General features: G+C 33.9%; 1 protein-coding gene across 1 annotated transcript in view; it reads right to left on the reverse strand.

The window, feature by feature from the left end:
- Positions 1–1,200: 1,200 nt before the first annotated feature.
- LOC114342822 (retinol dehydrogenase 13-like) overlaps positions 1,201–12,987 on the reverse strand; it is an 89,740-nt gene continuing 77,953 nt past the window's right edge. Inside the window, exons 5-6 of the mRNA XM_050654134.1 lie at positions 8,041–8,254; positions 1,201–1,499 (exon numbers count right to left, since the gene is read on the reverse strand). Of these exons, the coding sequence (XP_050510091.1) occupies positions 1,337–1,499; positions 8,041–8,254 (377 nt within the window). The 3' untranslated portion in view covers positions 1,201–1,336. The remainder of the gene's footprint in view (positions 1,500–8,040; positions 8,255–12,987) is intronic.

The following is a 12,987-nucleotide window of genomic DNA, read 5'->3' on the forward strand; positions in this document are numbered from 1 at the left end:
ATCGCCTTTCCTTTATTTATTTTAATCTTTTCTGTGTGTGCACAAAGCATGCATGTAACTTTTCTTTCAAAACCTTCATAGTATGCACCAAGTGTGCTGTCAGCGTATACAACATATACCACCAGACTACAAATTATGCACGTATGTGCGTCAGAGCTCTCTTTTTTACAATACAACAAACCACATCTGAAGAAGTAATCTGAATTATTTGACAATTTTCTTCCTCTCCTAGCGACGACGACGGTCCAGGGGCTTCGTTAGTATTATGGTGATACTTAGTTTTTTCTCAGATTGCAATATCTTTTTTCACAGTTGACGATAAAACAATTGACGGTTTATATAGAGTTGGTACGAAATAAGGAAAAATAAACAAACTTTTTTCAAGAAATCAAATAAGAGAATGCAAAGAGAATTTACTTAATTTCGAAGAAATTCTAGACGTTAAGCTGTCTCTAAGAGAAATGAGTACAAAAGATTCTAAATTTGGAGGACAAGGCTTTATAAAATGCTACTGCAATAAGAAGTGCTCTTCAAAATTATGTAAGTGTAAAAGGTCTGACGTATTGTGCAAATCTAAATGCCATAATGCCTCAACATGTGAGAATAAACCCTAATTTTTTTATTTTAATTACAACCGTATAAAAATAATAAACATTGAAATTAAAAAATGACGTTTTATTAAACCTAATATAACAAATTACGACATTTAATAGCTGATCGGGGTTTTACTAGTCAAACCCCGATTTCATAAAACTGAATTTCGACCTTTGCCTGACCAACTTAGTCTCTCCTAGTTTTGACTAGTCAAAGGCCGAAACTGTAATTTATTTCGGGCTTTGACTAAGACCGTCAGTCAGACCTGAGGATTGCCAAATTGGAGGAGACCTGAGAATTGTCAAACCTAGGAGTGACTGAAATTCGGGCTTTGACTATAACATATAGATTATATTATGTTTGAGTACCTATATATGTTTTAGTGTGTAAATAAATTAAAAATAATGAGTAATGAAGTGTTTTCAATTAAAATGAAGTTCATAAATAAGTAAATAAAATCGTAATAATATGTTAAAAATTCTCAAAATTAAAAACCGCCAGAGATCTGAGAAAGGAAAAGGGTAACTGCTTAGCCTATCAATCGGATGTGTTTGATTATATTTATTAGTAGTCAAATGCATTTTGTAAAAATAAAACAACCATGAGAAAAGCTTGCCCAAAGTATATTTTTTGTATAGACACGTCAATATAAACCGTTTCACTTTCACATACGTATATTAAAAAAACCTTATGTTTTCAGTCTCGTTAACAAAACATAGAGTAAGTTTTGTAAATACTACATTTACTTTTGTAGCGATATTTTTGATGTGCACTCTGTTTCATATTTTTCTGTAAATGTTAAATCTTCAGTTTCACAGTCGACAACTTTGCAGGAAGCTTCATAAAGAGATTTGGCAGCTGTTAAATCGTTGACGATATCTGCGGGCTCTTTAATCTCACAGTCACTGGAATTATAAAAAAAAAACGTAAATAAATAATTGTGTAGTAAAACTAACGAATATTCGTAAAAATAGAATAATAAATGATTATATACTACAGAGTGAGTTTTATTGTCAACGCCTTAATTATTATCTAGGAAACGGCTTGCACGATTTTTATAGGTTCTAGTGAGTAAGGACTTTCTTATTTCAAATGGAATACCGTGTATATTTTTTTCGTTTTAGAGGTCTTAAGAAATACTGATTATTTTTCATGTAATAGTCCCTATTCTTTACCAAACACCCTGTATAAAAGCTAACCGGATAAGATAGGTAGGGCATGTAGTAAGATCATAGAAAGACAGAGCATTAAAAACAGTGTTTTTTAAGGCAGGCCGCACATCAAAGAAACATGAAACGTAAATTTCGTTTCATGGAAATAAACCACTGCTAAACAAATATATTTCCGGCCATTTATGAAACTCTCCGAAAATAAAAATGTGTCATGAGCATGAATCACACTCGTTTCATTGGTAGGCGGACTTTGAGATTTGTTTAGCAGTGTTTTCTTTTCATGAAACATGTTTTTCGTTTCATGTTTCATGTTTTTCGTTTCATGTTTCGTTGGTGTGCGGCTTGGCTTAGAGACCAGACGGTAGAAGATAAGTGGGCCGTCCCAGAAAAAGATGGAAGAATGATGCTGAATCCGATTTATCTAGGATTGGGGTACAACAATGAGAAGTGGAAGCGCAAGATTGGTAGAAAATGGAGGACTAGAGTGGATGCAACCAAGACTCAGCCCTAGTTGTAGATCCAGTCAAGAATAAGAAGCTTGAATATATAAATAGGAAATAGGTGCTGATATGACGGGAGAAACAAGACCGAAATACATACATTCTGGCGCGAAAACATACATCGAAACATTATAAAAATTACTATAAACTAAGATGCAAATTATAAATTTACTCCAAAACTGTGGAAAGGGTGAATCACTTCAAATATCTTGGAGCGGAAATAACAAGCTATAGAAATCTCTCAAAAGATGCCAGAGAACAAACAATGAAAGCAGCTAGAATCTCGGGATGCCTGAAAGAAATCGTATGGAAGAACAAATATCTAAATACTGAAACCAAAGTCAAAATATATAAGACAACAATAAGACCTACAATAACATATGCAGCAGAAACAAGACCGGGCACAAATAGAACGTTATAAACGATGAGAACAGTTGAAATTAGAACACTAAGAAGTATACAAGGCAAAACTGTACGTGACAGAATAAGAAGTGAAGACAGCAGACAAAACTGTGGAATACAGGACATAGGAAGGTGGGTCAGACAGAGACGAAATTGGAACAAACATATAAAGAGAATGGAGGGTAGATGACTCATTAAAAGCGCAAAAACGAATAACCCAGTAGGTAAAAAACCACAGGGTAGACCACCAAAACGATGGCGAGAATGCTGGATTTCATCGTCAGGGGAAGACTTGTAACCCGGTCTATATAGACATTTGAAATAACAAAAATTGCCGTAGAGGCAAATTTTGGTGGAGAGCTAGGGTATACCATAACAAATAAAGTATTAAAAGTCCCCATTGATCCCATGTGTGCAACAAAAGTTATTCGGGGTCAAAGGTCAAAATTGGAGATTTTTTGGATTTTTTTCGAAAAACAAAGTTGTAGATCTTAAAATTATCTACAAAAATAATTCTTACTATTTTTTCCTAAGAGTTGCCATTCCTGAGATATCGCGATTCTAAGAGTCACATTATACATGACATGCACACGTTTCCACACCACCTGTGAAGTAGTATAGTGTACTCGGCGCGTTTATTTTACCTTGGTTGCCTCTGTAGGCCTACTCCACTAAGTGTTTTGACAATTTTAGGATAATTTAAGGAAAGAATACCGGTCAAGTTCTAGATATTACCCTATTATTGATATTGATTATTGATAATGCTATTGATTATTAGGTTAACTATTGTTTTGATTTCTTTAGATATTTTAATCAGATTCATATTCTTGAAAACCTACTTCAACAGTCAAGTCTTCTTCGATTTCATCTTCTTCCTCTTCCTCTTGCTGGAAGTTCAGAAATTGTTCAAATGTGACTGAATCATTTGTCTCTTCATTAAAATCACAGGAGTCTTCCTCTGTTGTACTAAACTGGACATTTGAGCAAGACTGACCTTGGCAGTTGGTACACGCTAGAGAACACAGCAACCCGAATTTTTTACATCCACATTTGGCACTACAACCTTTTTTGAAATTGCAAAAAATAGTGTTAAGGAGATTTTCTGGAGCAGGTGGGAGTAACGTTTTAATCGGTCCCATCTATTAATTTCCAACCCCAGTCTTCTGGATTCAATTCATTGCCTAGCCATGTTTGAACTTGATAATATACTCGATACAAATGTTGAAAAGCAGATGCTGATGTTGGAGGAAGACATGATAGTTGTACTTGTTTCTTGTTTCGCGTATTTTTTACAAAAGTTAAGTATCGGTATTTATCAAGACAACTTATTTTTTTTTTAGCTCCATAAACCGCAAGAAGAAAGCGAATTCCTTCCGTAATTATTGTTTGCGGTGTGGAATCAAGTTCTGTAAAAACTTTACAGCAGTCAGTCAAATCTATTTTTTTTTTTTTTTTCGGATAATTTAAGTACTGACGTTTTGCCCCTTCTGTACATTGCTGACGTAGTGTCGCAGCCAGTTATCGCATGTAAAAATAAAATGTACTTTTGGCATTTGGGATAAGCCGATAAACTTTTCGAAGAATATATCTCTGTTCGCTGTTGAGCCCTTCCAGGTTTCAGAAAATAAATAACTTTATCCACTGGAGTCCTTGCAGTAAGCAGTACTAACAAATCAACATCTTCACCAACTACAATTGTTGTGTTTGTTGCCTTAAATTTTTCAATTCCTGTCTCAATTATAAGGATATCTGCGTCATTTTTAGCTTGTTTCACTTCAATATTCGCAGCTGTTAATTTGTCAGTTAACATGGAAATGAAACGAGATTTATTATTAATGTTAGCGAAAAATTGTTGTTGATTCGCTGGAACTGTTATATTTTCATCAAAGATAATCTCGCAACCCGATGATATTTTTGTAGTTCGACGACGTTATTCTACAGCTTTAATATTCTTTGTCGAGTCACTGTAGCCGTCAAATACCACTGTCACTGTAAGCCCGTAATGTCTGCTAAATGCCCACGTAACAATTTCATGTTCTTAGTATATTCATAGAACATACTTTTCAGAAAAAGTATATACTGAGAATATGCGTAATTACCATTGCGAATGTGCAGAGCACATACTGAGTATATACTACATTATCGTACTTAAACGTTCTATGTATATACTTAGAATGTACTACCGCACTTCTTTTCAGTATATACTAAGAATATACTTTTTAGAACATTCCAAGGACGTGCTTCGTCCCTTCTATTTATATACTTAGAACGTACTACCGCACATCTTTTTAGTTTATAGTTTATACTAAGAACGTACTTTTTAGAATATTCCAAGGAAGTGCTATAAACCATCTTTTTATATACTTAGAACGTACTACTGCACATCTTTGTATTAGTCGAATATATTTTTAAGGATATTCTAAGAAAGTGCTATATTGCTCAAAATTATGTTTTCAGCATCACCTAATCTCATCTTAGGTTCTACTGGTTCTACCAAATACCTATTATATTTAAATTTTTAATGGCAAATGAGAATGTAGTTAGTACCTACATGCAATATTACTTAAAAAGTAAGTACATATTTATAAATTTTAGTTATCTATATAAACTATTATATTATAATATTTAGCTAAACTAAACTATGTATGAGTAACTAAAATTTATATACTTATATGTACTTACTTATACAGTGCGTAAATCGTTCAGCTGGGCATAGGGAACATACATTGCATATATTTAGAATACATACATTGTATTATATTAAGATAATTGTGGCAACTTCGCTCTCTCATTGATAATATAGTTGTTAGAATTAAGCATAGAGGTATATATTAACATAGAGAGAGCCTACCTTCCGCGCTTCCTGACGACAAGATCTCATGGGCTGGTTTGCTGCATCTCTTTCTAACACATTGTATCGAAAATCTATGATGACATTCACTGTGAATATAGGCACGGAAGAGGAGGACAACTGTAGCAGCTTTACTATGCGTAAGAGTGAAACAGCACTAATCCAAATAAAAAAGATGGTGTCGTCACTTCGCTCTGAAAGATACTCTCTCTATGCTAATATATAACTCTATGGAATTAAGGGGCATTAACCTCAAAATTGACAATTATTTTCGGGTGACAAAAATAAACGTCAAAACATGACATTGTAGTAGAATTATTTTTGACCTAATGGGAAAACTGTGTCTGTTTAAATTGGAAATTATTTTTAAATAAAAGATATTTTAAAAATTAAAGTAAAATTATTAATTAATCAGTCGTAATCTTGGTTTTGGATTTATTTATGGACTGCCTTGAATTCAAAATCACTCATTCTATTCGTTCTAACAGCTCTATTGCACCAGAAACTCGTACTCGAACAGAGTTTCAACTAACACAGGTTAGCGCAGTTGCCACAATGATCTCAATGTATATTCTCTATGTCCAGCAGAACGATTTACGTACTGTATGTATTTATTAAATAATATTGAGTTACCAAAATAGATTATACCTATTTTGAAGCACCGCAAACAAAATAAAGAGATTATGTATGTTCTTTAGTCCTAGTACTTTATCATTCGTCTTCATCCTTAACACTGCATAGATACAAATAATACCTATTTTCGATTTCATATTTTACCATTGTTTCCTACCCTGATCCATTCAGGTAAGAAATGGTCAGAATAAGACAAGACGGGGATAGGGGGATATGTATTGTGGAATAACATCATCGGTGCACCGGTGGTTAGTGTTGCCAAACGGAGGGAAATTTCACTATTTGTGGGAATTTTCAACATAAAAGGTGATAAAGGGAAAAGTTAACTCAAAAGGGAATTTTTGTTCCAGTCCAAATTGTAAGATATTAAAAAAATCAAAATATTTGAAAATAATTAAACATATCTTCTCAGATTTTGTAAACAGGAAGGAATTTTTTTATAAAAGTGGGAATTTTTAAGGTTGACGGAAAAAGCTTGACGGTTGGCAACACCAAAGGCTTTGGTTGTGGGTTTTGGCGTGCTTTGGTTCTGGAATGGCCCGTATTGAATTGAATGTACCTAAATTCAAATTCCAACGATGTAAAAATACTCATGATAAACTCGAAATGGTAAAGTTATTTCAAATTATGAAAACGAATTTTTAATAATAAACGTTAATACAATTAATGTTTAAACTTTTTTACCATACAACAATTTTGAAATGAAATTCGTCCAATACTACCTACATACATAAATTTTATTAATTATTCTAAAATATAACGAAGTTGATAATCTATAAGGCTAGTATAGTATATATCCTATACATACATATTATTTTTTAAGATATTTTAAAAGTATCTACTTATAAGTATGTGTTAAGAATGTACTTATAAGTATGGGCTAAGAATATTCGATAAAGGTATATTCTAAGAATAAACTTTTACGAATATTCCGAGTTACTACGTACATGAATTTACTCAGTATATTCGGTACGAGAATATACTTTAAAGTATATGCAAAGAACATGAAATTTAGAATGTTTTTAAGGTACATGCTATGCTTGTACTACGCATATACTAAAAAGAATATACTCCGACGAATGTTGGTAGTATATGCTTAGAACATGATGCGAACATCATTGTTATGTGGGTGGTAGACGCTTGTAATAAGCACTTATATTCACTTGAACTGAACCTTTAGCACTAAAAGAAACTGATAATATGAACAAGACCTACGGACAATACTGTAGCCATTGTTTACAATAGACAATCTGTTCTTTTTTAAACAATGATATAGCCATAGCCAAATATTTTTCAAATCCACGTGGATAGAGGAAAATCAGTTTGGGACTGATTATCTTTTGAAGAAATATTTTCAGAATAGTATAATATATTATATAAAAGAGACACAAATAGGCATTTATACTTGTCTTAAGTGCCACATTATGCAAATACGTGGCTTATAATATGTGCATAATATAATGTATAAAGTAACTTTTAAAATCGCGATATCTCAGGAATGGTAACTCTTAGGGAAAAAATTGTAAGGACTATTTTTGTAGAGAATGTTAAGATCTACAACTCTGGTTTGATGTTTTTTTTTTGATCAAACTTACGGTTTTCGAGAAAAATCCAAAAAATCTCAAATTTTGACCTTTGACCCCGAATAACTTTTGTTGCACACATAGGATCGATGGGGACTTTTAAAACTTTATTTGTTATGGTAAACTCTAGTTCTCCACCAAAATTTGGCTCTCCGGCAATTTTTGTTATTTGCAAACTATTTTGATGTCTAAGTTGACCGGATTATTGATGGCAATGAACAAACAGTAACCTACTAGCATGACAGATCATGCTAGAAAGAAGAAAAAGAAAAAGACTATAAACTAAAAACAATTTGTTTACTTACCTAAAGTAGCAGCCTGATACTCTGTGTAATTTGGGTTCCACAGCGAGATAAATGACAGTTTGGCTACCCTGGTAGGGCGTTTTCAAAAATAGCCACAGCCAAGGCCAAACGGCAAATTTCGTTAAAAAAGACGTTCCTAAATTCGAGTAATTTGATATGTGTCCTGTGTTTCGTACTAAACCAGGTGATACGGAATTAAATGTTATTTTCGTATCTGGAATTAAAAAGAATATTGCAGATGTTACAACAATATAAAAAAGATGTACTGAACAACGAAATAGCAAAAAAATTAATAGAAAAGAAAGGAAAATTAGAACAGAAATAAAAATAAAATAGAATAAAAGAGAGGAAACACGCTTTCGTGTTTATTCGTGTACTCAAGCGAGGATGCTGCCGTTTATTTGGAACTAGAGGAATTGGGATTAAAGTGTAAATAAATCATCCGTTAACCTATGTATCAACGTCGGTCGGTTGAATGTAGGTACATCACACAATTAGAGGAATTTAAGTATCTAGGATCAACAATGAATGGACAAGGAAATATAGAACCAGAAATAAACAGCAGGATAATGAGTGCAACAAAATTATACTATGCACTAAATAAAAGTTTTATTAGGAAGAAGGAAGTAAGCCTGAAAACAAAAATGAAAGTATGTATTTCAAACTGTATACGAGCCGGTGCTACTCTACGGTAGTGAAACGTGGACAGTGAATGACAACATCCGTAGTAAAATTCAAGCATTCGAAATGCGAGATTTATGAGAGGTATCCGGGGTGACCAGACGTGGTCGTATAAGAAACGAAGAGATACGTGAAAAATGCGGTATTGGAAGGACCTTAGGCAGACTTGAAACGACACAGTTATCGTGGTTCGGACCTATGGCGAGAATGAGTGAAGGTAGAAGTGTAAAGAGGGCATGGAAAGCTGCATCCGACAACAAACGACGAAAAGGCAGGCCAGCATGAACGTGGAACGCGTATATTGGAAAGGCTTGGGCAAAAAGAAATATTGGGTGGAGAGAAGCAGAGAGACTAGCTACTGACCGAAAGGCATGTAGTCATCTGATTTCTCCACTTACCGCGACACCGTAAGGTATAAGAGGACGGCTTAAGTAAGTAAGTAAGTAATTACATCAATAATAATATTAATTACATCAAAATACGTTATCCCAATTACACACGCCATTTTCATACAACTGCACAGCCACCTATACAGTCGATTGAGTTCGCAAATTACTTCGTACAGTTGATGAACCACCGATTCTTAAATAATTAATAAGTACAATTGTACAGAAATATCTGAAACCGCGTTGGTGCAAAGATTAAATATCCATTTAAAAAGCATTGTGGACGAGGTCAGTGGTTTTGCGACATTGCCAGATAAAATCGTCGAATAGTGTTGTGTATGTAGAATACATTTAATATTTTTTTAAATAGTGCCGTGAAAAATAGAACATTATACTAAATTTACAATTAAGATGCAGCAGAAATATAAACAAACCAAGACACGTTAAACGCTACTATGACCACTCTCGAATCATAATTTACAATGTATGTATAAACTTTGGAAATCATGATTTGGGATTTACAATGTATAGGGTAGGTGGGGGCAAAGGTACGCATTTTCTAAATTTTCATCTCTACTGAATCTTCTAATGCTTGAATTGGCACAGAGTATAGATGAAAGTGAAATTGATACATTTTGTAACCATATTAGGCAAATGGAAATTCTTCAATATTATTTTAATAGTGTTAATAGATAACTTTTTGAAAAAAAAATGTAAATGCGTACCTTTGCCCCACCCAATGGGGCAAAAGTACGCATGTGCGTACTTTTGCGGATTTGAGAAATTTGGCAATTGAGACAAAATTAGCTGATAGAATATCAAGCTCAACTTGATATTCACTTTGAAGATTGACTTGAAACATGCATTTGCCAAGTCTGCCTCACTGGGGGCAAAGGTACGCACTGCGAACGTTTGCCCAATTTGTGTGAGTACTTTTGCCCCATCCGGCAACCAATAATATATCTAACCTCAATATGAAACTATGCGCATGTGAACTTTAAACTGTCATGTAGAAGAAGTCTTCTAACAATAAACTTTCAACATCCCTAACCAATAATAATCTGAGTTTGAAAGATTAAGAATTAGAATCAATCAATTTTTAAGAAAAACTAGATCAAAAGGTACAAAAATAATTTTTATCTCATTTTTGTTGTTGTATTCGCCCTGATTGCGCCAAAGTTTCTCATCCAATGATACTGAGTAGTACAAACATATTATGCCACAAGATTTTGTCGCCAACATATAAGAAGTTACTGAAAAATGTAAGTGCGTAGTACCTTTACCCCGTGCGTACTTTTGTCCCCACCTACCCTAAACATTGTAAATTATGATTCAGGAGTGCTCCTAGTAGCATTTAACGTGTCTTGGTTTGTTTATTTCTACTTCATCTTGATTGTAAATGTAGTATAAGTGCACAATCCCGTGAAGTTATAGGTACTAGTCCAATCGCAACAGCCATTTTCTCGTGGAATTTTGAGAATCAAGGTCGATTTCCTTGAAAATTTGGATTTAGGTAGTATTTATAACCGTTGACAAAATTTACCCTATGCCGAACCATGCTTTTGCTCTAGGGGTGAAACAACCCCATCTAGGGGATGAAAATTTTTTCAATCACAATAACTATGTGAATCGATAGATTGACCAATTCGGAATCAATTTTGTTCTATAAATTTTTTTGCAAAGTTGATACTTTCTAAGTTATTAGCAATTGAGACTATACATTTTATATGTATAATAACTTAAAAACATTTATAGTCCTGGATCCCGCGTACCAAAAAAAGGTGGTTAATAGCAAGCTGAAAATTTGTTAATAGCTTAACGGTGTCTAGTCGGACAAACTTTGATGTATGCGAACACTGGAACAGGGAAAGTTTTAATTGTGGAACAGGTTAAAAATTTGGAACGTCAGACTACGAAAACGTTCCATGTATTTTGTCGGACAGAACTTCCAATTGATTTGTTACCATTTCATTAAACTCTCATGCAAACATCAGACCGGTGTTTATCACCACCTAGGCATTTTAATGAGTGGAACACGAAGAATATGTCAAATGACAGGAATCATGTCGGTTATAGGTCTGGATCCCGCGTATGAAAAAAAAGTTGATTAATAGCAAGCTGAAAATTTGTTAATAGCTTAAGGGTGTCTAGTAGGACAAACTTTGATATATGGGAACACTGGAACAGGGGAAGTTTTAATTGTGGCACAGGTTAAAAATTTGGAACGGTCAGACCACGAAAACGGCATATGTATTTTGTCCGACAGAACAGACTTAAACTCTCCAAACAGAGATTAAACTCTCATGCAAAAATCAGACTGCTATTTATCACCAAATGGGCGTTTTAATGAGTGGAACATGTAGAATATGTCAAATGACAGGAATTATGACAGGTGATAAATAGCAGTCTGATTTTTGCATGAGAGTTTAATCTCTGTTCGGAGAGTTTAAGTCTGTTCTGTCGGACAAAATAAATGTGCCGTTTTCGTGGTCTGACCGTTCCAAATTTTTAACCTGTTCCACAATTAAAACTGCCCCTGTTTCAGTGTTCCCATATATCAAAGTTTATCCGACTAGACACCCTCAAGCTATTAACAAATTTTCAGCTTGCTATTAATCAACTTTTTTTTCATACGCGGGATCCAGACCTATTAGTAATAGTAATCTGATTTTTGCATGAGAGTTTAATGAAAGGGTAACAAATCAATTGGATGTTTTGTCCGACAAAATACATGGGACGTTTTCGTAATCAACTTTGCATCAACTTTGCAAAAAAAAAATTATAGAACAAAATTTACTCAGAATTGGTCATAGTCTATCGATTTCCATAGTTATTTTCATTGAAAATATGTTCATCCCTTAGATGGGATTTTCACCCCCAGGGCAAAAGCCCGGTTTGGCATAGGGTAAATTTTGAAGAAATGTCTTGGAGTCTTCTTCTTCTTCTTCTTCTTCTTCTTCTTCTTCTTCCTACTTTATAAATAGGCTCAATGCCTGTATACTTCGATTTTTAGCCTCAATTGACATTGTCTGGCCATCTTTTCCTTGGTCGTCCCAATGATCTTCTTCCATTTGGCGATTTGTCTCTTGCTATTCGTACTATTCTATTTTCTGTCATTTTTCTATGTGTTGATTCCATTCTTTCTTTCTTCTTTTGGTTGACATGTTTATTTCTTCTATTCCACATCTCACTCGTATTTCCTCACTTCTTACTCTGTTTCTTAGAGTTTGGTTTGTTATTTTTCTTATTGGTGATTTATATATTCTGGTTTTTGTTTCCGTTGTGAGGTATTTGTTTCTCCAGATTGTGTTGTTGAGACATTCTGCTGCTCTGTTCACTTGATTTTGTACTTCTTCTTCCACTTTTCCGTAGCTTGACAGTTTTACTCCCAAGTATTCCGTTTCCATCACTTGTTCTATTATTTTGTTATTTACGATCAATTTACATCGTCTCGGTTACGCTGATATTACTATTGTTGATATTACTGTTTAGATTGCCATGTTGTATATGAGTGCCGTATCTTCGAATTCTTTCATTAATCTTTGTAGGTCATCTTCATTTTCGGCTGTTATTATGGCGTCGTCGGCGTAGCAGATTATCTTTATTTCCTTTTCTCCCATTCTATGTCCTCTTCTTTTTTTAACTTTCTTTATGATTTCATTTATTATCAGATTATTGGGCTCAGCGAATCTCCTTGTCTAATGCCAGTTTCATACTTGTTAGGTTGCGATAGTTTTCCCTTACATCTTACCATAGCTATGTTATTTTTATTTATATTCTCAATGGTTGTATTAAATCCAGTGATATTCCCTTTTCATATAATAAATGTATCGCGTCCCGAATTCTCACTCTATCAAACGCTTTCTTCAAATATATCAGG

Source organism: Diabrotica virgifera, chromosome 6, assembly GCF_917563875.1.
Source record: "Diabrotica virgifera virgifera chromosome 6, PGI_DIABVI_V3a".
In the NCBI taxonomy this organism is placed as follows: Eukaryota; Metazoa; Arthropoda; class Insecta; order Coleoptera; family Chrysomelidae; genus Diabrotica; species Diabrotica virgifera.